General features: G+C 40.0%; 1 protein-coding gene across 33 annotated transcripts in view; it reads right to left on the reverse strand.

Annotated features, from left to right (window-relative positions):
* EPB41 (erythrocyte membrane protein band 4.1) overlaps positions 1–26633 on the reverse strand; it is a 160962-nt gene that overhangs the window by 54574 nt on the left and 79755 nt on the right. For 8 of the 33 annotated variants that reach the window (XM_044997492.1, XM_044997506.1, XM_044997491.1 and 5 more), the window contains 14 exons: positions 25442–25546; positions 21368–21410; positions 18940–19015; positions 17821–18039; positions 13510–13597; positions 12777–12929; positions 11561–11658; positions 9379–9551; positions 8322–8438; positions 6656–6781; positions 5029–5154; positions 3021–3232; positions 266–322; positions 108–149 (listed from right to left, as the gene is read on the reverse strand). In XM_044997492.1, coding sequence (XP_044853427.1) covers positions 108–149; positions 266–322; positions 3021–3232; positions 5029–5154; positions 6656–6781; positions 8322–8438; positions 9379–9551; positions 11561–11658; positions 12777–12929; positions 13510–13597; positions 17821–18039; positions 18940–19015; positions 21368–21410; positions 25442–25546 — 1635 coding nt within the window. The remainder of the gene's footprint in view (positions 1–107; positions 150–265; positions 323–3020; positions 3233–5028; positions 5155–6655; positions 6782–8321; positions 8439–9378; positions 9552–11560; positions 11659–12776; positions 12930–13509; positions 13598–17820; positions 18040–18939; positions 19016–21367; positions 21411–25441; positions 25547–26633) is intronic. The other 25 variants (XM_044997518.1, XM_044997503.1, XM_044997513.1 and 22 more) reach the window with 14 other exon arrangements.

The following is a 26633-nucleotide window of genomic DNA, read 5'->3' on the forward strand; positions in this document are numbered from 1 at the left end:
TTAAAAATCAAAGCACATGAAGAAATTGGAGCACTGTCTTTTTAAATATATTAAGTATGCATGAGTGATATGGCAATTTTGCTTGGTGAAAGTGTAAAATGGCTAACCTTCCTCATTCTTATCGGATCTTCCTCTTTTTCTGCAGGCTGCTGTTTTGCAGTGATAAAAAACAAAAAATGTTGGTTCATTTAGTTATGCTGAACCTTCATTTTACAACCTTTTAAAAAAAATGTGAACAACCTAACTGATAATTATCAGCACAAACCTGGGGCTGGTCACCATTTGTGGTAGGCAATGTGACCTCGCTGTGCATTTTCCCCACCTACATATAAGAAATAAAGTGGTAAAAACATTTCTTGTTAGTAGATTTTTGGAAACCACTCAGTTTCAAAACACAGCTGAAATATTAAGTTGGTTTTGAAATGTGTCAACGTGCAGGAATCAACATGCAGTCCTTTGAAGAGGGTTAACAAGGGTTAACATAACTAACAGTGACAATTTGTTAGTTCAACATCATGTTTCTAAAACTGAAAGTACAATTGAGATCAGTGTTTTAAAAGACCCCAAGAGCATTTATTTAATAGTTCCACCAAAGATATCCTTAAAACAAAAAGCCTATTTGGAAGCCAATCTTTCCAAAGGTTATCTACAATTTGATACCCCAATGAGATCACTGTCAAAAATGACATGTTCAAATTAATAGACGTACAACTTTTCAAAGACAGAAAATAAAGATGTTCTTTCATGGTGATCATCTAGGCTGACCCCCTGTATAACACAGGCCATACACATGTCTATAAGTATGTATTTACATTTGTCAGCCAATTGACCTACCACTAGTACTGGATCTGAGTCTTTCATTCCACATAACTGTAGAGCTAAGAACCAATATTTTCAAAGCTTTTTAAAGTTAAAAGGAATTGAATTCATCCAATTCACATAGGCAATCCAGGCTGTAACAGAGATGGCATGCTTACATTTGATGGGCAGGATAAAGACCAAGAATCATTCAAATAAAACTGCACCGCCTGCTAGCCTATCACTGAAGTAACTTTGGAAAGATTACCTTGATGGGCCTGTTGAAATAGCAATACCACCACCACCACAATGCAGGAAGAATGTTGAAATGGGATAAAGTACAAATACAGGAAACATCACAAAGATTGGCGGTCACAAGGCAAAAATAGTTATATATGCAAGGATAAAGAAACAGGTGATTAACCCAAGACTAGATTCCATTATGGAGCAGTTTAGGAGCTTCTAGAGTCTACAGGATTTTACAAGAATTCTTTCTACACTAAGCGCCAAAGTAAACCTAATACTGTAACTACTTGAAAAATCTGTCAGATAAATGAGGGACTAGGTGAATGGAATTATTTTAAACGCAACCATTGTGTGGCATTAACCTGTTTTACAATGTTTCAATTATCTGCAAGACTCCATTAGTCTTTGGCACTCATCCTCAGTGACTTAGTACTCCTGCTCCATGCCTTTATGACAAAAAGTTCAGAGCTCTTAACTATTTGGCAATGGTGTACAGCCATTGACAATTTTAAACAGTGGTGTCATCAGTCCAAGTGTGGGTTACCAAAAGTTGTGTTTCGTTAATCATATAGACGGTCCTGTTGACTAACTGATTTGTTCACCTCTCATGTGTGTTTTTATATACAGAGATATATGGCAAGTAGACTATGCAAGGAAGAGAGGCACTTACATATCAAAAGAAATACACTTAGTACTGTATGTTAAGGAAGCTACAAAGTGGTTAACACACAATGAAAATGTGACACTGTGATTATGGTTTTGAATTGTGGTTTTGAAGGGCCAAATTCACCAGTTTTAAGTGGATGCAACTTCATTAGAGTCAGAGATTGACCAGATGTAACCAGGTCCAAATTTGGCCCTATGTTTCCAGATTGCCACCAGTTTTCTCCAACCAACAAGAATTCTTAATATCTCTACAGGGATATGAAGACTGAAAATAAAGATTTCTTGGCTTGTCTGGGGGGCTGGTGAGGATATTGCACTGTCTCCTTCCTCGTGCCTCAAGTGCTTATTTTATACATACCGATCTTCCATGGAATGTAACTACATCTACCATATGTGACTTGCTCTCTATATGATGTAATTACAAGAAGAGTTTGACTCCCAACAAAAAATGGGGAAAACAGAATGTACAATATTCAGAGTGACAGGAAGCAATCTTAAGTTATCTACTACCCTTTCTGCCTCTAGATTCTCCACAATCCACACCCTCTCTCAAAATAAACTTTAAAATAATGTTGAAACACCTCTTCATATACTATTCTGCCTTATATTTTTATCTATCTATATTTTACAGAGAATACTCCCAGAAGAACCAGATATTTTCACTTTCCAATTTTTAAGTAGTCCCACTTAATAGTATATTCTACACAGTCTCTAAACAGTGTTTGAACAGTCATAAATCAACATTTTAGTCCAGCTGCCAGCCTGTCAGAAGTCCATTAACAGCTCTCCAGGGAAAACAAATCAATTAAAACAACACTTTACACTATAAAAGCTGGAAGACTCTGGGCCCAATTCTTCTCTCACATTGTGTACATCAGGGGCAATTCAACTGAAGTAAAGAGCGTTACTAGTTAACAAGAACAAATTCAGTTGTACATGGAGTTAATTCTCAGCGGAACATACCATTTTAAGGTGATCAAAGGGTAACACCGAATTTGTTTAGGACCATCCCTGAAAAAAAGTTCTGCCCTAGGTACAATTAAGACATGAAAACTGTAACATGCACTGTAGCATTTTCTGTGGTATCTTGAAGTTCAGGAAAGGTATTCTCTGGAATCACAACCAACTAGCTAGAGGGGATCCCATTCCCAGTCCACTGACTACACAGGGATGAGATACCTCTCTATCCCTTCCCATCTAATGCAACATTGCCATTGGAGGCCATTTTAGAGCTAGCATTCCATATAAAGCAAAAATCACTTGCAGTCCTCACAAATAAACACTTTATGGTAATTCTAAGGCTAGCGTACCTTGGCCACTTCAGATGGTTCCATCTTCACCTTCTCGGGTAGCATTTCTTCATGCTTTCCCTCAGTTTCCACAGCTTCCTTCTCCACTTTAGAGACTACTACTATTTCCTTGGTATCTGATGCAGCTGGTGGGGTAGGTTCAACATGTCTCTGAGCAACGGTTGGTGCAGAGGTGGGCCGTGGGCTTCGGTCAGGTGTAACCACCGCTACTGCTGAACAGGAAAAAAAGAGTCAAGGCAAGGTTCAAAATGCATAATGATTCTAGATCCCTAGGAAAATCTTCCCAGGTTAGAGCACTGTAGTTTAAAGAGAAAAAAAAAAAGGGGGGGGGAGAGGGGGGTAAAGCAGCTTGTGCATTTAGTACAGAAAGGTGGAGGATATTTTCCTTATAGTTTTAATAATAGGCATTGTACAGAAAGTTAAAAAGCAAGCTTGCACTCTGCAAAGAAGCCACACCAGAAATACTAATTTACTTGTGACCCTGCAAGGAGTTTCTGGATCTTTCAAACACCACTGATATAAGTTCATCACTATGAAACCTTTAAAGTACAAACGTTTATAACTGTGATCATTTGTATTAACTGTACCATGAAGTCTCCAAACAGAAACTTAAGAAGTTTTTGAATCAGACACTGAGATTCTCCACCTCCTCACCATCTCTGGATCAGATTTATGCATTTTCTTTTGGCCTATTAAAAATCACTAGGTATTTCGTTATAAAACTTTACAGACAAGCAGCAGTCTCCAGTTGGCTTTCAAAGCAGACTTCTACTTTTTAGGTCAAATGATTTCCCCTGCCACAAGAAGAGTCACTGTTGAGGAACGATGCCCATCATTTTCCAGAGGCTTCAAACACGAGTCTGTCACCAGAAGCGTGCCTCACATACAAGCATCAGGTACATGCAAAACTCACCAACTCTCTTCCTTCCCTAATTCTAGCTTCTGAGCAATCAAGTTTCTAAGAGTCCTTACATTTAGGAATAGGTGGTCAAACTGATCCTTTATGTCAAAGCAAGCCCCAAACAATTCACTAAGCAATTTCTATACCCACAATAGCCTATTCATTTTTATGGTTGTCGAATTAAACTTCTTCCCATTATCTGAAATAATAAATTCAGTTTGACAGAAGCTCATATTCATGAAGTCAACTACTGGTTCAAATCAGTGGCGCTGGAACATTTTTAACAGTGGGGTGCTGAAAGCCAGCCCTCTTACCCCCCCTCTGCACCCCTTCCCCCCTCCCCTGAGCTGGGGCCAGGAGCAGAGCCATGCCTCCAGGAGAACAGGACCAAGACAGAGGTAAGGGGGCTGAGGCTGGGGCCGGCGGCTGGGAGCCCATGTGTGGGGCCAGGAGCAGAGCCCCACCTAAAACCTGGGGGTGCTGCAGCACCCCCCCCACACCTAGTTTCCGGGCCTATGGCTCAAATAGGACAATACACACTCGATACTTTGTCCAAGCTAATACTAATTTACTACGGTTCACCCTGCTAGACCCAAGACATCAGAAATTTTCAGATTTAAGGATCATAGACTGTATGTTTAGATATCCTCTCATCCCTGTTTTGCCTCTCATTCAAAAAGGTATTAAAATGCTTTTTGTCTTTGTCTATAAAATATGCAGAAATACTGTATGTATTTGACCAATACAAACAGCAGACCAAGAGAAAAATGCAAGAAAACTGCAAACATAATTTTACTGGTAATCAAGTGCACAAATTTGTTGATACCGAAGTTTACTTAATTTTCACACTGTTACATATTAATCCAAGGTATCACATTTCTCAAAAAAAAACCCACTTCTCCTACACATCAGTAAGTGTCTAGTATTGATCTGGCATCCTTTTGGCACAATCTCATCTAGCACCACTGCCTTGACACTGCTTGTACTGCAGAAGTGACAATAAACATGGGAGAAGTTGTATGTGGTAGCTGTGAGACAGCAAACAGAGTCAGGCTTAGTAGAAGGAAATGTAAACCACACGGGTGTGAGAAGCCATCACAACTGTACCTGGCTCCTTTTGGACTGGTTCCAGAAATTTGGGCTCTAGTTCTAGATCTTTCATCGTCATCACTTTCTCTTCCTCCTCATCTTCGTCTATTGGGCTTATCTCAATATTTTCAAGGACATGTATAACTAAAAAAATTATGCATTCATTAAAATGCCACCTCAAAGACGGCAGGGAAAAGGAGAAGTTACCAAGAACAAGCTTGCAAGAACAATCTCTCTTCAGGAACCTTGTCTGAATATCAGCACGCAGAATTATGATACTAATTTTTTGATGCTTTGGGATAAGAGGACAGGGGGAGAGAGAACAAAATTCACAGTTTCCTTTGGCAGACTATAATTACTTATCTGATGTATCAAATACTAATTACTTTGATTACGAGGTTATACTTAAAATGTATTTCTGTACCCAGCATAATATTGGCTATAGAGGCACAGCTTGTTATGGATAATAATGAAGTGGTCAGGCTGAGAAAGGAAACAATTAACTGTCAGGTGTGCACAGATTCAATGCCTGGGAGGCAACATGTTCACAAAAATTCATCTCAACAGAGCTGGGTGGAGAAATCGTTACAATTGGGCAATAGCCACGTGCATGGTTTTGGAGGTGTAGTAAGCCACTACTCTGACCCACAGAGGTGCATGTGATGGGATCAAAGAGTGGAGGGAACGGGTACCTTGCAAACAAAGACTGGTTGATGGGAGAACAAAGGGATGATTTCCCTACAAAGGGAAGAAGACACTCTGCTGATGCACAAAACTGTGGACCATGTGATCCGGACATAGCTGGCAGGCTGGAAGTGCAAGGCTCTGAGAAACTAGTTTTGCCTGCCACACTGCAGTAGGTAATATCTGGATATTCTGTAATTTATCACAGAGCTGGTTTACTAGTTTAATCAACCCTTTCCACAGTATCCAAGTAGGAGATATTTCTACTTATTTTACATTTTATTTTATTACATTATGTTGGTCTCCAACTTCTGTAATTTGCCAATAAAATCTGCCTTTATTTAAGACAAATGGAGGTTTATTTGAAGCAATGGAGTGGCTTGGAAAGAGCAACTGACTCCAGGGGAGGCTGAATCACTAGTGAATAGCCGCCAAGAACAATGCAATGAAAAAAGGAGGTTGCAATCTAACTCCTCAAACTGTGTAGCACAACATCTGCCACAGGTCAGGGAGAGCACAACTTGAACAATTCTAGACTTTGTATACTGCTAGTAGGATTCATGACACATATGCCTATGAAAGTGACAACACTGCAGCACTTCCAGCAAGGTACACCACCTTTGGAGGCTGCCATCTGTATGTATGAGTGCATGTACCAATGGAACTGCTGAACCACTGCTGTAAAAAAATTTTATATATGTCTCCCGACCTCACTAAAGTTGTCTGGTTCATAACGTTTGATGTAGCATTATGATTCAAAGTATTTGCCACGTTTACTCTGGTTTTAATTGAGTTAGTACCACACCAAAAATTCTAGCCATATTCTATAGTATTTCAGCACCTTTAACACTGGCAATCCATAACGCTGCTCATACATAACAAATAAGCTGTGTAAAAGCAGGTGTAAGTACTGTAGGAGGTGATGTTAGCACGACTGTATGAGAAGCCATCACAGCTGTACCTGGCTGTTTTTGGAACGGTTCCATTAATTTTGATTCTGGAACAGTAACCTTAAACACCTCCACTTTCTCCTCTTCCTCTTCTTCTGCTATTGGTTTCATCTCAATATTTTCAAAAGTATGTTTGGCTAGAAGAAGTTACGAATGCATTAATATACCAAATGGAAGACCGCAGGGAAGTAACAGTCACTAATGGTGAGGTCAGGGTCAATGGGGACTCACCTCTTAAGGACTGCGCATGTCTACATTTTGTGGGGGAGGGGCAGCCAACACACTAAAATTGCCTGTTTTAAGCCGCTCTAGGAGTTAGATCTTTAGTATAATCCTGCGTTGCAACTGCATACCAGAACAATCAGAATTGTGTCCTGGTGTCTTAGGTGTTAGTCCTTTGCAGTGCCTTGTGGGAGGCCTGGGTTGATCTACAGTATCAATCTCTGATTTCTCAAGCCAGCCGGAGCTGGCAACACTTGCGTAGGCAGAGGTCACTTCGGTGTGGAAGAAGATGGGAATGACTGGCCTGTGTCAGTCTCCATCTTAGGAAAAGTATTGATGGGCCTGTCTACATCTTTTTGGATAGAAACATTATGGCTACAAAACAAGGTTTCTATAGTGAATTGTGGTGGAGTGGAAGAATGGGACTCTACTCAAACACAGATATGGAGGATGCTGGCTGGATAGAATTATGCACCAGTAAGCATTCATCATGAGTTTCCTTTCATTATTAGAGAAGTAGCAAACAGAGCAGATCTCGGATAACAACACTGGTATAATACACAAATTCGTCCTAACAATATACAAAATTTATACACATCTCAGCTTCTTTGCCAAGAAGTCACCAAGATACTGTTGTAACAAATAATAAACATGTCCTAAGAAATCTAGGCTCTACAAAAGATGGCTCCCCAAGATGTCATGAACTACAAAACGTATTTAGCAAGATTTAAAAAAAAACAAAAACAAACGCGAGCAACCTCTAAGATGAAATCCAAAAAGAGTTTTAAAGCAGATGTTTTAGGATCACAAAAACAATATTCCACATTTTTTAATCTATCATTTATAAAGTACACAAATTTAAAATATAGTCTTATTTGAAATGTAATTATACCTTTAAAATCTCTCCATCTGAGCACAGAGTTTCTGTCTAAAAGTCTGCTGGATTTATTTACAACAATCTGTATCCCACTAACCCCCTCTTTTTGCCCTATCACTGCAGAGATATTAACAGGCCTCTTTTAACCTTGAATGATCCCTTAGGAAAACAATATGTTCCACCTTGCATTTAGCTGTGATATTCAGAGTACTTTTACCAGACCTGAAGAAAAGCTTTGTGTGGCTCGAAAGCTTGTCTCTCTGACCAACAGAAGTTGGTCAAATAAAAGATATTACCTCACCCTCCTTGTCTCTCTAATCTCCTGGGACTGACAGCCACAACTACACTGCATACACGTCTAAAAAGTGTAATCAAGCAATTCTATTCCAACATTTCTCCACACTTAAGGACATAAACCCATCCCAGCCTGTTGGCTGCCTGACTATAAAGACACATCTTGCAAAGAAATGAAGAAAAAGGCCAAAGTTTGTGAAACATTTCAGAGCGATCAAGAACAAGCATAAAAAAGGAAAGGATAGAAAAGGCACTGCAGAGAGTCATAGCCACCACAGCTATACCTGGCTTCTCTCCGAACTGTTCCACAGGTTTTGATTCTGGAATCTCAACCATCACCACATCCTCCTGCTTCTCCTCCAATATAGGTCTGACCTCAATTTTTTGAGACGCATGTTTAGCTGAAGAAATTGTGCACATGTTAACAAGCTACTCATGTAGCATATAGAGAAGGCTGCAGACTTCAATTCGGACAGAAGCATTAATTTGCTGTTTTTATTTTCGAGGTCTGATATTAAAGCACAAGATTAGTAAAAGTGGAACTTTCCCTTCTCCTATGGTACTTGCCCATAGAGTTTGAAATGAACTGTCATGCCAACACCACTGATGAAGTTTAAAAACGTCTTAGCAGTACAAAACAAGTACCACCACTTGGATCCCAGATGTAGTATGGGGATCCAAAGCTAGATCTGTGGTAGTTTTTGAAAACTACTACATCAAAGTTAAAATGTACTATTTTTCTTTTAGCTTTTGGTGGCAACAGACAAGCAGGTACAGACTTTTTAGTGAAGTGTTTTATGGCATTTTCTCACGACTTGAGTTATTACTTTCAAAACTAAAAAAGGAGTCTTGGGGAGAATGGGTGCTGCTTCAGCATATAATAAAAGAAATCTGTTTCAACAGACTTTAGGAATAGGGTCAGTCTTCAGGATTTAAATTCACAACATTCTTTTTTGCTTGTCTTATTTGACAGTTCTGTGAAGTGTCACCTCACTGTCATTTATGAGCTTTATAACAAACCAATTTATTTCTTTCTACAAATTTTTTCTGCCCACAAATTTTGAATCAGAATTGACTATTTTTTTAATAAACTAAAATTAACAGAATGAACTGCCTTACAACAACTAAGTGTCTAGAAATATATTCCAGGCACTGTCTCAGTTTCAGGCTCTTTACATCAGCTTTCTTCTTTAGCTAAGCTAAATTATTAATAAATAATAAATAATAATAATAATAATAGGTATGAAGCCTAAGCCTACAGGGTGATTTTCAATAGAAAGAAAATATGGGATGGGTTTCATGTATGGAAACCTTACAATAAGGTAATGAAACTTCACTCACCTCCATCAAGGCTTCTAGATGCCCGTTTACTTGCTGTTCGTTCAAACTGTGGAGCAGGTCTGTCAATCAAGGCACTAGCTTGTCTTGTCTGGGCCTGCGTCCGTCCACTATAACGGAATTTAGAGCCCAGTGCCAGGAATCTGCTCTTGGGAAGTGCTTCAGGGGAAGTTAGCCTGAAAGGTACACACGTACTTTAGTTTTATATCTTCAAATCACTCATATTATATAGAAAGAAATTAAAGAGATGGGGGGTGGGGGAGTGGAAAAACTGAATATATTTTTCTAAATGATCTCTTAACATCAGGGGCGGCGCTAGCTTTTTTGCCGCCCCAAGCACGGCAGGCAGGCAGCCTTCGGCGGCTTGCCTGCGGGAGGTCACCGGTCCTGCAGATTCGGCAGCGCACCTACAGGAGGTCCGCCAGTCCCGCAGCTTCGGCGTACCTGCTGCCGAATTGCTGCTGAATCCGTGAGCCCGGCGGACCTCCCGCAGGCAAGCCGCCGAAGGGCCCTTGCAGGGACCGGCAGGGTGCCCCCCATGGCTTGCCACCCCAGGCCCGTGCTTGGAGCACTGGCGGCTGGTGCCTGGAGCTGCCACTGCTTAACATAACATCCGCCTGGGGGGATTCTGCATGACTGTGTGCCCGCCACCATGGCAGAATTCCTGTGCTTCTCTGTAGGAAAAAAAACAGGGAAGCTGGGGCACGGGGGGACCAGGAGTGCAGCTTGGGGCAGGAGTGCCCCCCCCACCCAGAGTCCAAGCATGGGGGGGCCACACAGCGTTACATGCCACTCCCCCCCCCCCATTTCTGCAAGCACAGATATGCCCAGCTCAAGGAGGCTGCATGTCTGCTCCCCAGACTCTGCAGCTGAACGCCGCCTCCTGGGCCCTAGTGCCAGTTGTGCTGCCCTTCTGTGTGCTGGGAGCCTTCCTGTTTTCTGTGCAGCAGTGAGTGCCCTCGGTGGGGCGGGGTGGGAAATGAGGGAAGGGGGCGTGAGGGGGTAGGGAGAAGAGGCAGTGTGGAAGGAAGGGGGTGTGGAATAGGGCAGGGGGCCGGAGATAGGAAAATCACGGGGGGGGGGGGGGGGGAGCCGGAGACTGGCATGCAGCATCCCCTCAGCAGCAGCTGGGGCTCCCCTGCTAAGCAGACCCATTGAACCCTCATCCTGACAAGCCTCACCCCGCTATACCTGGACCCCTCCAATGAGGCCCGTAAACCCAAACCCCACCTCACTGATCCCCCAGCAGCTGCACCTGGACTCCCAACCCATCAAGCTCCACTCCCTCGGCACCCAGACCCCACACCTGCAATGTTTCTATATTAACCAAAAATATAAGATTTAGATTTCTAAGAAAAAGCTTTAGGGAGTAAGGAGTGGCCCTTAGATTATTAACATGGGAGAGTAACATATTTACTATCTAGCAACCATTTTTCAGACCAAAAGACTCATGTGAAGCATCTTATGTTATTTCTTTAGCACAGCAGTTAATCTGAAGTTGTATAAGGTCCTATTATCAAGAATTTTTTCTTGACCTTTATCATATCAGTACCTGCACCTCAAACTCCCAAAGCTGAGAGGTACTTTCTGATACAAAAACACTGCAAAGTGGATACCAAAACACAGTGCATGACAGCACCGCAATCAGCATCTTCCTACAAACCTTGACATCCTTAGCTCTCATGAAACTGTCACTGGTTTTCTCAATCTCAGCCTCTATTTTATTCAATAATCTCTTATTAAAAAGAAACCATTTAGGGGTACAGATAGATCACCACCTGACAGAGATACCAGATAAAATAACCAATATCTGAATTAAATATTTGGCAAACACTTCTTTATTCTAATTCTCTTATGGCATTTAGATAAAGATGTTATGCTTTCAGTGCCTTACTTCAAGATCTCTGTATTTTGATGGATTTCCTATGTTACATTCTTGATGGTTAAACATTCATTTGCTAGCTTGATTTATTTTAGGAACACTAAAATAAAAGTCTGTCTCCATACACACTTTTTAATCTTTACAGGCCTTACTGACTTAAATCACTATGGAGGAGAGTCAGACATATCTATCAGCAAAAGAATTACAAAAATTGAGACTTGAAATTAGTATCACTATTAAAAACCCACTATATTTAATAAAGAGGGTTTTTTTTTTGTTTTTACAATTTTAAGCAAGACATACCTGAAAAAAGTGTGATGTTCAACACAGACTTTCCACAGTTTCTTAGCTGCCCGATAACTAGGTAGTTTGAATCCAATGGTATTTTCATATTGTTCGTGCTATGGAAAATTGCAATGCAGATTATTTTATTATAGCTACAAGTGACGTATGCAAAAGAACATCACTACATGGAACATACCCAGGTAAAACCCAGGCAAGCAATTCCAAAATTCCCCTCACAGAACTTCTTCGCCATTCATCCACTAGAGAGATGAGGGTTTGGTCCACAAACCCTGTAGATATATATGAACATATCCAGGCATCTGCAAGAAGGCGTAGGCCCTTCTATATGGAGCCTATACTTCACTGCAGCAGTTCTGGGATCCCCTTTAAAAAGGATTTTCCACCACAGAAATGAAAACGTGGTCTGCAACTATATTACATTTCTAGGCATATTTTCCCTGGGTGGGGGGAAATGTGTCTCCCCTGGCCTCCCTACTCATTGTCTGCTTCCATTCATGCTGGACCCAACAAGGTGGGGATAAAACAATGCAGCAGAGGCCACTCCAGTCCCCTTTCCACATAGGAAGGAGATCCACGTACAAGTCGAAACAGCATGATCCAGCCCCCTCATACACCATGTTGCTACATATTTTGACAACTGATAAAAGTACAACATTCTGAATTATGAATGGTCATCTAAGGTCTTATGAAATGAACAGCTACTTGCTTTCCACAGCAGGAAAAAAAAATGTCTTTACCACAGAATCTTCTGCTCTCCTCATTAAAGTTATGTTTCCAAGTACTATCAGAAAGATCAAACGTTTTGCTTCATTTTGGTTATGGTGAAATATTTTGTTTATATCTGTATTTCTGCAACAAAGATCTGTTATGTGCTTGTATTATTCCAATGAGAATATGTTCAACAGCAGAATACCATACTCTACAAATAGGTGGAGCTAACTACTATGTAATTTATAATTCAAATGTAATTTTATAGGCTCAGACAGATATTTTAGTTTTATATTATAAATTGAATCATCTACAAAGCCAAATAAGACAGGAAATAAGGTATAATTTAAAATGAAAAACCAATTGTACTACTGCAATTATGGAAACAACTTTAAATATCCACAGCACTTTTCTGTTCTTTATGCAAACAAGAACAAACAACACTAAATTAGAAAATGTTTTATGACAATACAGGACAAAAACAGAAGATAAACTGGCAATGTACCTCCCCTGGCCGGATCTTAATGAAGAAGCTGCTGCGTTTGTAGGAAATCTTCAGCACTTTGGGCCAAGGAAAGCGGTTGATTCTCAGTTTATCTTTATAGACGAGAAGGCCGCTGGAACAGACTCCCAGAATGATGTCAACTCCCTCCAAGTCCTAAGAAAGTTAATACATGTTTATACCTACAGCAGTGTTGGAGTTACAAGTTCCAACAACTGATCACCCAGCATTTTCTCTATACACTCCTTTTGGCTTTTCCTAAATAGCTACTGAATTCATTTGTCCTGCATGCTTGAACAGCTTCCAACTTCCCACGTGCCAAGGGCCAATTTTACTTTCCTTCATATCTCTCCTTAAAACCTCCTCCCTTCTATTGATCTCTTCTCCAACCCCATCTGCTCAAAGTTTGTGTCTGATCTTTTAGAGTTTATACTGTATTTATCAGAATTCTGAGAGTGGATTACTTTTCAGGATAAAACATTAGTTTAAATTCTTCAGACTAAGAGCTTGTCTACATTGGTAGGTTTATAAAGAGCTCTCTATAATATACAGAGAAGCAAATCAGGAAGTGTAACTTCCTTTTTATAAAGCTTGCACTAACGCTTACAACATATCTATTATATGCTTGCATTTCTGCAAAGGTGGCTGCCTGCCTGCCTGCCTACATCTTTGATCAGGGCTCTTGAAATAAGGAACCTGTGGGCCACAACCTACTCCAACAACAAAAATCTCTTACCTTGGCTTGGTGAAGGTCAACTCCATACATAGATAGCTTTTTTGCATTCTCAAGAAATTCGAGGTCTGCTTGGGCTGGAGTCATGGATCTAAAAAAGGTTATGTGGAGAAAAAAAAAGGCAATGAACTTACTATTATCTATAATGATGATTAGTTTAAAAGGAATAGACAGTGATCTTCTATTTAGCAACTCTGAAGTACCTAGGACGACCATATGTCCCATTTTGGCCGGGACAGTCCCCTTTTTAAGCCCTGTCCTGGGCGCCCTAATATTTTGGCAAAGCTGGGCATTTGTCCAAGTTGTCCAGTTTTGCCAAAAAAGTGGAGCCTGAAGGAATGTTGGGGGGAGGGGAAGCAAGTGGCTCGGGCCAGCCCTGCACACAAGAAGGGGCTTTGGTGAGCCCCACACAATGTCCCGTTTCCCCTTTGGGAAACACAGTCACCCTAGTAAATGGACTGAAAAAGGGAAGCACCACTGTAGAGAATCAGTGCCATGATTCGTCAACAGCCAACTTCATTTGCAAAAAAGGTGAACAAATTAAATCTACTGAAGCCAAACAGCAAACTGTGGCACCCACTCAATACTTTTCAGAATCCAGCTATTGTTCTGAGAATTAAATGCCAGGGAAGTTGAAATCACTTAATAGGAGACTCCTACGAGGAGCAGGCTAGATGAATAAGACATTTTCTGGGACTAGATAGTGTCCTGTCCATAGGAAAGGCAATACAATGCAACTCTGGATAACAGAAGTACCCTGATAATGGGGCTATTTTCAGTATTATTGAAGTATCTCTGGTAACAGGCTTTTATTGTGCAAGAGATGTCCAAATGCTATATTGGGACAGTACTCATTTATATACATTTAGTTTTGTTTGCTGCTTTGATAGCTTACTTACAAAACACTTTACATTTTATGTAAACTGTAAATCTTAGTGTTGTGTCTTATGCAGGCATGATACAGTACAGATCAACGGGAATAAAAAGGATTAATATGGCAACAGCCCATTTTAAGTGGAACAACAAGGTCAACATTCATCTCCTAAACACAATTCCTTTATAGTTCAAATAAAACGGCAATAGCACTAAGAACATTTTATGTGGAAATTCTTTACCTAAAAAACATCTGATGTTTAAAGTTCTCAGATCATCCAATATTAATGAATTCATCTATAAGAGGGAGGCTATATAATGCTACAAATTTAGATATAGCCATGTTATTCAGGTCAACTTTTAATAATTTTGTTTTAAACAAAATGCTTTATGTTCACTGGCTCTTTTAAGAGAATAAAAAGACAAAAAAAATAATTCAGCGATGTTAGTTGCCTGTTCTATCACAGGTTCTATCACTTTATAACCTGAAGTCAAAGGAAGATACTGAGCAACTGACAAGCTTATCTTCCGCATGCCTCTCCCGCTCAGTACAAATGTAGAGAAATCAGTTTAAAATATTGATTTGACAGTGCAAGTTTGAGGTGTTCATTATAGCTTTGGTATCACCCTTGTACTGAAGTCCACTATAGGCATTACTAAAAAGCGATAAAGAGTCCCATGGCACGTTATAGACTAACAGACGGATTGGAGCATAAGCTTTCATGGGTGAATACCCACTTCGTCAGACACAGAAGCTTTCGTATTCACCCATGAAAGCTTATGCTCCAATCCGTCTGTTAGTCTATAAGGTGCCACAGGACTCTGTCGCTTTTTACAGATCCAGACTAACACAGCTATCTCTCTGATACTATAGGCATTACTGTGGCTCAACTCACAGCTTTGGGGCAGTCAAGAGAGACTGCAGGTTCAAGTCTCACACTAGGGCTTGGGCTCATTCTCAGTGTTTTATGGCATTTTCTTTCTTCTCTTAAAATTACCGACACTTGCACCCCTCTTTCAGATTGTACAATACTTATATATCATGGTGGTAGGCTCCTTAAAAAGTGCAAAGAGAGCTAGATAATAAACAGTTCAGCATGGTCTCTGTAGTTGAACATGTCAGTATATTAGTGTAAATATGCACAATATAGGATAATATTTCTTTTTCAAAAAGTTAAAAAAGTTTTAGTTTAGTTATTATGATCCTCTAACCTGATACAAGAGCTGCTCAAGAGAGACCCACCAGTATGAAAAGGTAGTCACAGAGGGATAAAGAAACCTTTCACAAATATTAGGTTATAGGAAAAGTTCATTTCTATGGGGTCAAAAGACATATCTGGCTTCAAGACAAAGCTTGGTAAGTTTATAGAGGGGATGGTATGATGGGATAGCCTAATTTTGGCAATTAATTGATCTTTGATTATTAGCAGTAAATATGCCCAATGGCCTGTGATGGGATGTTAGATGAGGTGGGATCCGAGTTACTACAGAGAATTCTTTCCTGGGTGCTGGCTGGTGAGTCTTGCCCACATGCTCAGGGTTTAACTGATCACCATATCTGGGGTCGGGAAGGAATTTTCCTCCAGGGCAGATTGGCAGAGGCCCTGAAGGTTTTTCGCCTTCCTCTGCAGCGTGGGGCAGGGGTCACTTGCTGGAGGATTCTCTGCACCTTGAGGTCTTTAAGCAACGATTTGAGGACTTCAATAACTCAGACATAGGTTAGGGGTTTGTTACAGGAGTGGGTGGGTGAGATTCTGTGGCCTGCCTTGTGCACAGGGCCGGCTCTAGACCCCCAGCGCGCGAAGCACGTGTTTGGGACGGCGTCCCAGCGGGAGAGCGGCAGGCGGCTCCGGTGGACCTCCCGCAGACGTGCCTGCAGAGGGGCCCCTGGTCCCGCGGCTCCGGTGGAGCATCCGCAGGCGTGCCTGCGGGAGGTCCACCGGAGCCGCGGTGCCAGCGGACCCTCCACAGGCACGTCTACGGGAGGTCCACCGCAGCCGCGGGACCGGCGATTGCTAGAGCGCCCCCCGCGGCGTGCCGCCCTGCTTGGGGTGGCGGAAATCCTAAAGCTGCCCCTGATTGTGCAGGTGGTCAGACTAGATGATCATAATGGTCCCTTCCGACCTTAAAGTCTATGCGTCTATTCCCTTTAATATCATCATCCAACAAAGTTGGAAGTGCAGCTACATACCTAGTAATACATTTGAAAAACTGCTACACTCTGAAATCCTTCCACCGAGGTAGAATGCAATTGTACAAGCTCTCTCCGTATATTAAGATCATGAACCCCATCGGGTAGAGGCCACTTCTTTTTGTGTTTTATATGGTGTTGGTGCTTAGTAAATAAAACCAATGCACCCTATAACATGATGAGAGTTCTACTCATGTCAGCACCAAAAACAAAGTTATGCTGAGATCTCAGTATTTACACCTTTCATGCACACTTCCGATGCATTTGGTGTTGTACAATGTTATTTATTAGCAGTACTGCAGTAGCACCAGAAGACTCCATTCAGGAGGTAGGCCACGGAATCCTAAGTGCTAATATACAAGAAGGAAGACAAGGCCCCCTCCCCGACAGGATAACTGAACAATAGAAGAGGAGAAGGGAGAACAAAGGACAAAGTTAACAGTATGCACACTATACAGTTCGAAGTGGAATCAAAGCCATCCTCCACTGTCATAAGGGTGATGACTATAGAGACTCCAAAAGTGGGGTTCTTAAAGATACTTTTTAAAGTTTCACAGAACTCTTCTAAAAAGAGTTTATTTTTTCTAGTAGGAAGGAAGAAAACCCTTTTACTAACCAACAGCTGCAGGATATTCTCAGAACATTCTCACTGGTTTTGGACTCACCAACTCCTTTGTTATTCTTTATATTGCAGTAGCGCCTAGAGGTCCCATTGTGCTAGAGACCATACAAACAAGTAAAATGAGAACACAAAGACAACCTCTGCCCCAAAGAGTCTAGGATTATGACAAGACACAAACGGTGGACAAATGGACAACAACGGGAGTGAGTGGAGGGGGAGAGGGGAAGGAAGCAGTAAAGGCTACAGTTTGTAAATAAATAGTCTCAAGGGGTAATTAGTATTGCATGACCAACTCTGGACTCTCTCAGTATCTGATTCCTTCATAGCACTATCAGGATAGTTTATGCAAAGCAAGTGGGTTATAAATTCTGGAAGGACTTTTTGTAACTGTGTGGAGGTTTTTTATTTACTTAAAGCAGATGGATTTTCTTTGTGAACTGAAAACTCATCTATGAAACTAACTCTCTCTCTCTCACTGTTGTTCTGTTTGAAGGCTCACAAAAGATATTGATGGCCCTGAAAACAAAAACAAAAACAAAGAATTTGGGAAAATACTAAATGGCCATAATTCTAATTACCCCTTTTACTTTGTGGTGCACAGACAAGTTCCCTTAATACCAGCACTCACCTGTATGTTTTATGTAGTTCCATGACTTTTTCTTCAAGTTCCTTTGTCTGGTTTGGGGCCAGTTTAAACTCACTGACATAATCTGCACTATGTAACTCAGGGTCATAATCTCCCAATTCAGACTGGACTGTGTAAGAACTCAGCAGGGCCAGTGTCGCAAAGGAACAAGGCAGACGCCCTGTAACGATGTCATGTCTAAGCTGAAGACACAAATAATACCTACAGGGAAGAAGCAGAAGATGTGATTTTAACTGAGAGTTCAACAGAACAATGGTTCTCAACCAGGGGTCTGGGCAGGTTTCAGGGGGTCGGCCAAGTAGGACCAGCATTAGACTCGCTGAGGCCCAGGGCAGAAAGCCAAAGCCCCATCACATGGGGCTGAAACCCAGGGCCCTGAGCCCCACCACACAGGGCTGAAGATGAAGCTTGAGCAACGTAGCTTCGCGGGGGCCCTGTGGCACGTGGTCCCAGGCAACTGCCCTGCTTGCTACCCCTTAACGCCAACCCTGGCTTTTTTATGCAGAAAACCAGTTGTTGTGGCACAGGTGGGCCATGGTGATTTTATAGCATATTGGGGTGGGCCTCAGCAAGAAAACGGTTGAGAACTCCTGCAACAGACACAAAAACGTGGTCATTTTATTTTGAGCGCAAGCTCCTGAGGAAATGAGGAGGAAGGCCACTTTTTATGCTGCTAAATGGCATGGAGTGGTGTTTGTATTGGCTTATACGAAAAAAGAGTCACTGCACCCTCTTCATTCAAAGGATAAGGGCTACACCTGCAGTAGTCTGAAAGGAAGAACGATCACAGGATTTAAAAATAAAATCACCCCCTTTAAAATGGAGCAGAGGATGCTTTTGATAACTGAAATCAGACTTTGTTCAAGGCATTTAAAGGTATGTGTAGGGATGCATACATAAAAATCATGCACATATAGACTTCAATGCAGACTGTCTAGTCCTATAGTATTAACTCTAAAATATACCTGAAAACAAAGATTTATAAATAGCTTTCGAGCTTTTACCTGAAAAGCAAAATATTACGCACTTGTACTTTCCACTCTCAGTACTTTACTAAGTGAGCCTGATTAGCAGAGTTAGTGGGAAATAATGTGTCTTTACCTCGTTATATCCTCTGTCAGCTGTGCTGGATCTGGTGGATAAAACTTCACATTGAATGTAAAGTTCCAGGGGCCTCCTGTAAATAGAAACATACAAGTTTTGAAAATTTACAACAAAAATGTTCACAATACAGAAGTTTATAAAAATTACGAATATCAAATCTGACTTTAAAAATAAAGCATTCAAATGATATTTTATATTTGAATGCTGCCATCTGAACTATTGATTATAGAATGTAGTTAAAAGAGAAGTGATAAAGTTTCTGATCTGTTTTCATTTACTTAGCTTAAAATATATCTTTTATGGGGAACACATAAACAGACTATGTGGAGGTAGACCTATTCAGATAATATAAGAAATGTGGAATTCACTTGTTTTGGAATCTACTGCTAATTAAATACTTCATACCTCTTTGCTTTTCATAGATGTGATCAAGTATGAATAAAGGACAAACTGTGGTGTGGGTTAATGAATTAGCATTTTACCACCAAAGACTCAGGTTTTAAATCTCCCTTAGGTGAGAAGAAAGAGGTTTTTAGTGGTTAAACATTGGCCCATGCCACACAGCCACCATATAAATTCAGTACAAATGTCAATGTGTAGTCAAGAAACACCCAGGACTAAAAGAGCAAGCATTTTGCAGGTCAAGACTGAAATGTTTTAGTACAGCTGAATTACAAGGTTTATTTAGCACTTTCAGAGATCATACTTAGCTCTAATTAGTGTAATCAGTCTTACTTCTAGGAGTACTACAATTATATTCAAAATGCATGCTCAGCCACTGTTCAATAAATCACATCTAACAAGCAAATTTATACAAAAATGAAACCTTTCATATATTCTCTGGGAGTCATACTATATTTGAAAATATAGATTTTTAAACAAACTGATAAGTGAAATCATTAAAAAGATACAAAATATAACATTCCAATCTAGCACCTTACAAGCATAATTACATTGTGTGGACATTAAAACTCACCCCTCCCCTCCTTACTTCAGAGAGTTCAGATACCAAGAAGGCAGTAGCTTTAAAGATTTATTTTTTCAAGTGTTCAGAATGAGGTCACCATTTCCTCTTGGAGGGTATAATCAATTTTGCCCTTAGATAGCTGACCTGAAGGGCAGAGGCATTAAATGCTTCAGTAGGGAATTTCTAAAATTGCTGCAAAAACCTGAGTCAAATATAACGACTTCATTCATTACCCTCTAATTCAATAGTTTAAAATGGTACTTAATTCAGGAAGGCAAGTTTTCCTGATTTGGTTTCTTAAAAGATTTAATAAGTCCCATATGGGGCTGGGAAAGGGGAGGATGGGAGAAATCAAACAGACTCCGTTTACAGATTTGCCTCTTACCCAATACCATAACTGAGTTAAGAGACAAATCCTACCATTTTCATTCTATGGTGCCAGAAACATTCAAATTATTCATGAATAAGTTCAAGATAACAGTGAGCAACTTTCCATCTATTTTAAGGGGAACACAAACATTCTGGGATTGTCTGTAGAAAAGTACTGTTCCCTTTTTTAGATCTGTATCTTAATCATGTCATTTTTCCAGTAAGACAATTTAAATTTATCTCAATCAGCTGAGTGAAATAAAGGGTTCCTTTAAATATCATCCTGCTGTAGGTTTTTGCACCAGTCTCATAATATTGTACTTTTACCACTAATGTCTCAAAGGAGAAAAGCAGCTTAACACCAATGGAGTTTTGCCTCTATTATGCCACACAGAGAACCTCTTCAGTTCATAGCTTTGTTGAAATACCTCTCTTCCTCCCTGTAAACCTACACAGAAATTCACTTTCACTGCAGTGAGAAGTCTTGAGTGTGTGTATTCTTTGAAGAAAAACTGGTCTCTGAAAATGGATCCACATGGACACTGGTCCCTGCACTGAACTGGCCCAATATCAAAAGAAGTCACCGTCCATTTCTGCTTATACTGTAAGACATTCATCCTGACACTGTTCAAGCCACTTGTTCAACTCAGACATCCCATTTGGATGCCTGAACACTTCTGAAGAATCCACAAAAGTTTGCTACAGCATATACTTTTCTTTTCCCGTTTCCCATCTCCTTATTTATCCTTAAGTGGTTCTCCATGACATTCATCTCATTTCTCCCCCCCCCACACACACACACACACCATAGGCTGAAAGACATCTACCTAATTCTGGACTGCACTATGGAGGCACAGCATCTGTCTACCTCCTGACAATGTACTGTAGGATATTCTTCATTGTACCAAAGTGCCACTATTAAGAGTAAAAAGAGGGAGTGCATGCTGTTTGAACTTGTGCTGATCCCTGACAAACACCTTTCCATGAACTCTAACTGGTCTTCGGGGGTTCTCTGAATTGTAGACCAAAGCTATAAATATCTATCAGTAAAAAAAAGAAAATAGATCAAGATGAACTCAATCCACTTACCATGAACCTGCTTTTTTATTTCTTTGGCAGAATCCAACCATGTCTGTAAGAGGAGAAAACAGTAAAATTCACATGGTTGACAAGTATGAAAAGAAACACCACAGGAAACAGTTGAGGAGATAATCTATTTAGACATTTTTATCCAGTTTCCTCAGTTGCCCGTAATTTATCTCCTTTATTTGTATTTTTGGGGAGCAAGGAGGTGGTGCAAAACTAATGCCAGTGAAATTATTTCACAGTCCTGCCAATGCTCCTCCTTCAGTTATAACATGAAACATCTCAGTCTTGAGCCTCTTCTTAGCAGAAGCTATCAGTTGTAACACACTGTATGAAGACAGTGCAATATTGTTAATCATCTTCTAGAGGCTAGAATGAAGCCATCAAATTCATGTTCATGTGACCTAAGCAGGATTTGTAAACCTGTGTCTTCTGAGGTGAAAAACTAGTATGCCTACCCCATTCAGCCCTCTAAGCTCATCTCTCTTAACCTAAAGGACATTTTACTTTACATGTTTACTGGTAAAACTGTGGATAAGTTTAATTTAAATTCATTATTAAAAATATGCTCCTTCTACTCGTCCAATCTTTACAACTAGTGCTATGAAACCCATGAAAAATAAGGCCCACAGGCCATCTACATAGCGTTTTTGGGGGTCTACGGTTTTGTCAGCATAGCAATTTTAAATGTGAGTGCTGATGCTACAAATGTTAGTTTTCTCCAATGAGAATGGGACAGCCTAGCTGACTGCTCTAACGCAGCCTGAGTGCAGTCATGCATTCATGGAACTCATCCTGTCTGCCTAATCCAACAGACAATGAGGGGTTCGGTAATTAATGATACTCTTATCCAATGCTGTTTCATGAATCAGTGGAAAACAATTCTCCCTTTCAGACTAGTATAAACTCCAATATAAACTCCTTCAGTGTGCTAAACAGTCTCTCTATTCACTTTCCCACATTAGAAAAACAGAGGATGAAAGTGCCCTTCCTCGCAGACACTGTTGGTTTATTTCTGAAGGTAGAAGTATTTAGGTATGATATTTTCATGTGTATGTGCGTGTGCACACGCACACCCCCCTCTCTCCCATCAAACCCTAGCTATCATTTTAGAGGAGGTTCAAATGTTGGTTTGTTGAAGACTTATTAAAATCACTTTAGCTGGTAAATCAAACAACTAGGTGAGGGCGCTTTTTAGAGAGTGCTGGAGGGAATGCCAGACTTGGAAGTTTACACTCCATTAAACAGAAAGATATATAGATATAGCTATATAAGGCAATTATCTCAAAAGAGCAAAAGGTGGCTGCAAACATTAATAGTTTATTCCAGACTGGGATTAAAATCTATATCAAACAGCTGTTTAACTCTCTCATTCTTGGTTTTAAGTGAAAATAAATCTCCGACACTGAACAATCCTGCTACTAACAGTGTTCTCTCACTCACTGCAGTCTGTAAGAAATTACAGCAGCAAACTCCGAATCAGACATCGAGTAAAAAAAAAAGCATGTGTATAATTATGTTTTCAAAGTCGGCAATGCAATTAGCTTTCTTCCACTCCTCCTGTCCCAAACCTAAGGAAGCCTGCTTGACTCAAAAGTAAGGGATATAAAGAGAGGCAGACAAAAGGGTAACTGGTCAGAGAATGATGACCTGGCAATTTTCTTCCCACAACACAAAACACATTGGTTACAAGACTTAGCTTGAACAGCTTGACATTTCTGCCCTTAAAAATATCTAACAATGTTTTACATATAGTAGATTTCATTCTTGCAGTAAGGGGTTGTTTACTCCATACTTAATGGAATCAAATTCTAAATATAAGATAATAAAAACGAAACTTCAGCTGACATGAAAGCCACCATTCTGTTAACTGTCCATAAGAAGAATCTTTCTTTGTATCTTTTAAAGAATCTTTTAATGGTTTAATTTCTTCATCCCACCATAGTAAACCAGTTTATCATAAATAATTCCAATATGCGAAACAAGGAGGTAGCCAGAATACTGACCATAAGCTATGAAAAGTCTTTAAGTACATTTCAAGTCAGACAATGATTTGAAATCAACCCCCAGGTAGGCTTAAGTAAGGCCTTGTTGAGTAAAAATTAACTTTTATGTCAGGCAGTCTGATTTGTTAAAGAACACTCAAGCGGGTTAAAACAACAATGCATGACAATGACACTGCATAAATCTAAACAAAATCAAAGTAAAACTGACCAATTTGAGTTTCAGTATGAAGAATTTAACTTATTTTCAGCAAATATATTAAAAATTGCATTGCCTCACTAAATATTTGCACTTTTAGTATTTGCCTTCCCTTCTGTCAGTGACAAGCCTCAGCTTGAAATATTAATCCAGAATGGCCTCCCACCAAATCTTGTAAATGCTGACAAGAGCTCCAGGGACATTTTCCAATGATGGTCATGCCAGCTGGAGCCATTCTCCTGTGATATTTTTCCACGCTAAAGGGAAAAGTGCTCCAAGAAGGCTACATACTTATTTGGTTAGTTCAAATAATCACAAATAAGTGTGGATGAAAACTGAGTTTCCATTTAGCGTTTTCCTGTAGAAAATCAAATGTAACTCAAAGTTTTCTAACTCCATTTCCTCGGTTACACACATGACAGGAGTGGAATTTACATATGCAACTCCATGGGAATTATCCAAATAATTCCCTTGTGTGTGCACAGAACACAGTGTTAAATCTGGAACCACTTACATTTCTTTCCATTTTTTACAAGGTTGGAACAGCCAGTATTGTACTGCAGAATACTAGGGTGCAGGGAGTAAGTGGTTTCCAGTCATAATATTGATTGACTGGTTCATTCAGATACATATGAGCAGTACACCCATGGCAGTGAAGAAGGAAGCACTTGCCTGATCAATAAAACAAAACAAACCTAAGGCTAAATCACTAAGAGTCAGCCATAAGAGTCACAGACAAGTCAGGAAGAGGAAGAAAATGAACACAGGACCCTTCAGAAATTGAGATGAGAGATACCAATCTACATACACTTGACTCAAATTAACAGCTAAATCAAATATGCTTATTTACCCCCAAAATACAAGACGTTGATTACTCCTCTTATTGCCTTTAGTACATACATGGAATAATTTATGACTATGAAGAAATTCTCTCCGATTTCCTTTTGTGCTCAGGTTCTTCCACATCTTAGTATTTACTCCTCTATCCTATCCACTCTATTTTGTAAACCGCAATTATTATTTTTTTTAAAAAAGGAAAAACCCTAATATCTCCAACACTTCTGAATAACTTAAATCCTTGAGTTCTTCTGTTGTATCTTTATAATGCAGTAATAAGAAAGACAGAAAGACAGACAGAAAAAAAGACTAATCTAATCTATTTTGCATGTAGCTTCAGTTCCTCTAGAATAGATTTTTCCAAGTTCGTTTTGCTCCCCTCCATTAGCAAATCCCACGCTGTCCTATTTTATAGTAGTTTCTATTTTATTCACAGTATTGTTACTCTTACAATTCACACACTTTGCCAGTTCTTAGAAAAGGTCTTTCACACATGGGGAAAAAATAAAAATATAGCTAGATTAAGCATAATTTTTTTTATCAGAGTGGTAGCCGTGTTAGTCTGGATCTGTAAAAAGCAACAAAGAGTCCTGTGGCACCTTATAGACTAACAGACGTATTGGAGCATAAGCTTTCGTGGGATGAAAGCAAGGGACCCTCAATACTTACCCCAGCACCTGGGATGTATCTGCTACATTAGGTGGGACAAGCCCACTGCACTCTTCTCTTGCTACCCACAAAGCCGTCTGCTGGAGAGGTGTTGGCAGGCATCCCCAGTGTAGTGGGCTGTGGAGTTAACACCCCATTGAGAGATGGGATAGTTCCCCCTCACAGCAATTGTATTGAATACTATTCACCCATGAAAGCTTATGTTCCAATACATCTGTTAGTCTATAAGGTGCCACAGGACTCTTTGTTGCTTTTTACATAATTTTTTGGGACGCTACACACTTCTTCCCAGTTTGGAGACAATAACCTATCAAGAAGAGTTTGGGGTTTTTTTTATTGCTGACTGTAGTTCCACAAGCACCTTCTTACCTTGGAAGTTGGAGAGTCCCATACGGCCAGTCCAAAGTAGTCTTCTTCCAGAAGATTGAGGTGCTCACATACTTTTCTAAGCAGATCCTGACCCTTGGCATGTTTCTGCAAATAAGTAACAGAGATTCAATATTATACATTGTTTTTTGCCTCTCCTCTCCCCGTCCCCCCCAAAACTCTCCCACTCTACATAACCACTGAAGAGGGCTGGATTCTTGAGCAAAAGAAAGGGTACTGACTGGCTCAGCAATTTATGGCCAAGAGCATCAGATAGGAAATTTAAATACAGCAAACCCGAATTATTGGGGAAGTGTTTAAAACTGATGTAGACTCTGTTCCTGACCATATTGACTAAGCATCCTGAAAGTCATTTTATCTGCACATCAGTTTACCCATCTCAAAAAATGGGTATATAATTATTCCCTACCCAAAAGAGGGTGTTTATAAAATGCTTCGAGATGGTACTTATGCTACAGTGATAGGTGGCAGTACAAAATGCTACATTAGCTAGGTTTATCAAGTGGTGACCAGACAGACTTGTGACTGGAAATAGCACCTATTATTCTGACACTGTATTTTGGGACACAGCATGATCTAGTAGATTAAGCATAGAACTGGGAGCTAGGAACCTTGGGTTCCAATCCTAGCTGTGCCGCTGACTTCCAATCACAAGCTTCCTGTCTCAGTATTCCCATTTAAAATTAGAATAATATTTATCTGTCTTTATGATTAATTTAGGTTTTTTCTAAATGTTCTGAAGTGAAGTGTTATTTAAATACTACACTTTGGGGAGGTTTGTTTGATTTTTCTTTAGGCATTCATTACACCACCACTTTCAGAACAAGAATAAGCACAACACCACAAGAAGCTTCCCGGGAAATAAAAATTACTTCTGACCCACTGTATTTTCATTTTTAAACTACTTTAAATGCTACAATATGTTCATTTTAAATTAAAAAGATTAAAAATTAAATCTAAATATCTGCCATATAGCAGAGTTCAACAAAATTTCAGACTGGGTCTAATCCACATACATTTGTCCTAACGACTAGATTCTATCAAACATCCTAGAGAAACAATGGACATTTTGATAATTTAAGCTTTAGATGTTTTAAGAGAATCAGACTGGCAGAGAGAGACAGAGAAGCTATAGCCTAAAGGGATTTATAGCTCCAGGGATACAACTGTAACT

Source organism: Mauremys mutica, chromosome 23 (genome assembly GCF_020497125.1).
Source record: "Mauremys mutica isolate MM-2020 ecotype Southern chromosome 23, ASM2049712v1, whole genome shotgun sequence".
NCBI lineage: Eukaryota > Metazoa > Chordata > Testudines > Geoemydidae > Mauremys > Mauremys mutica.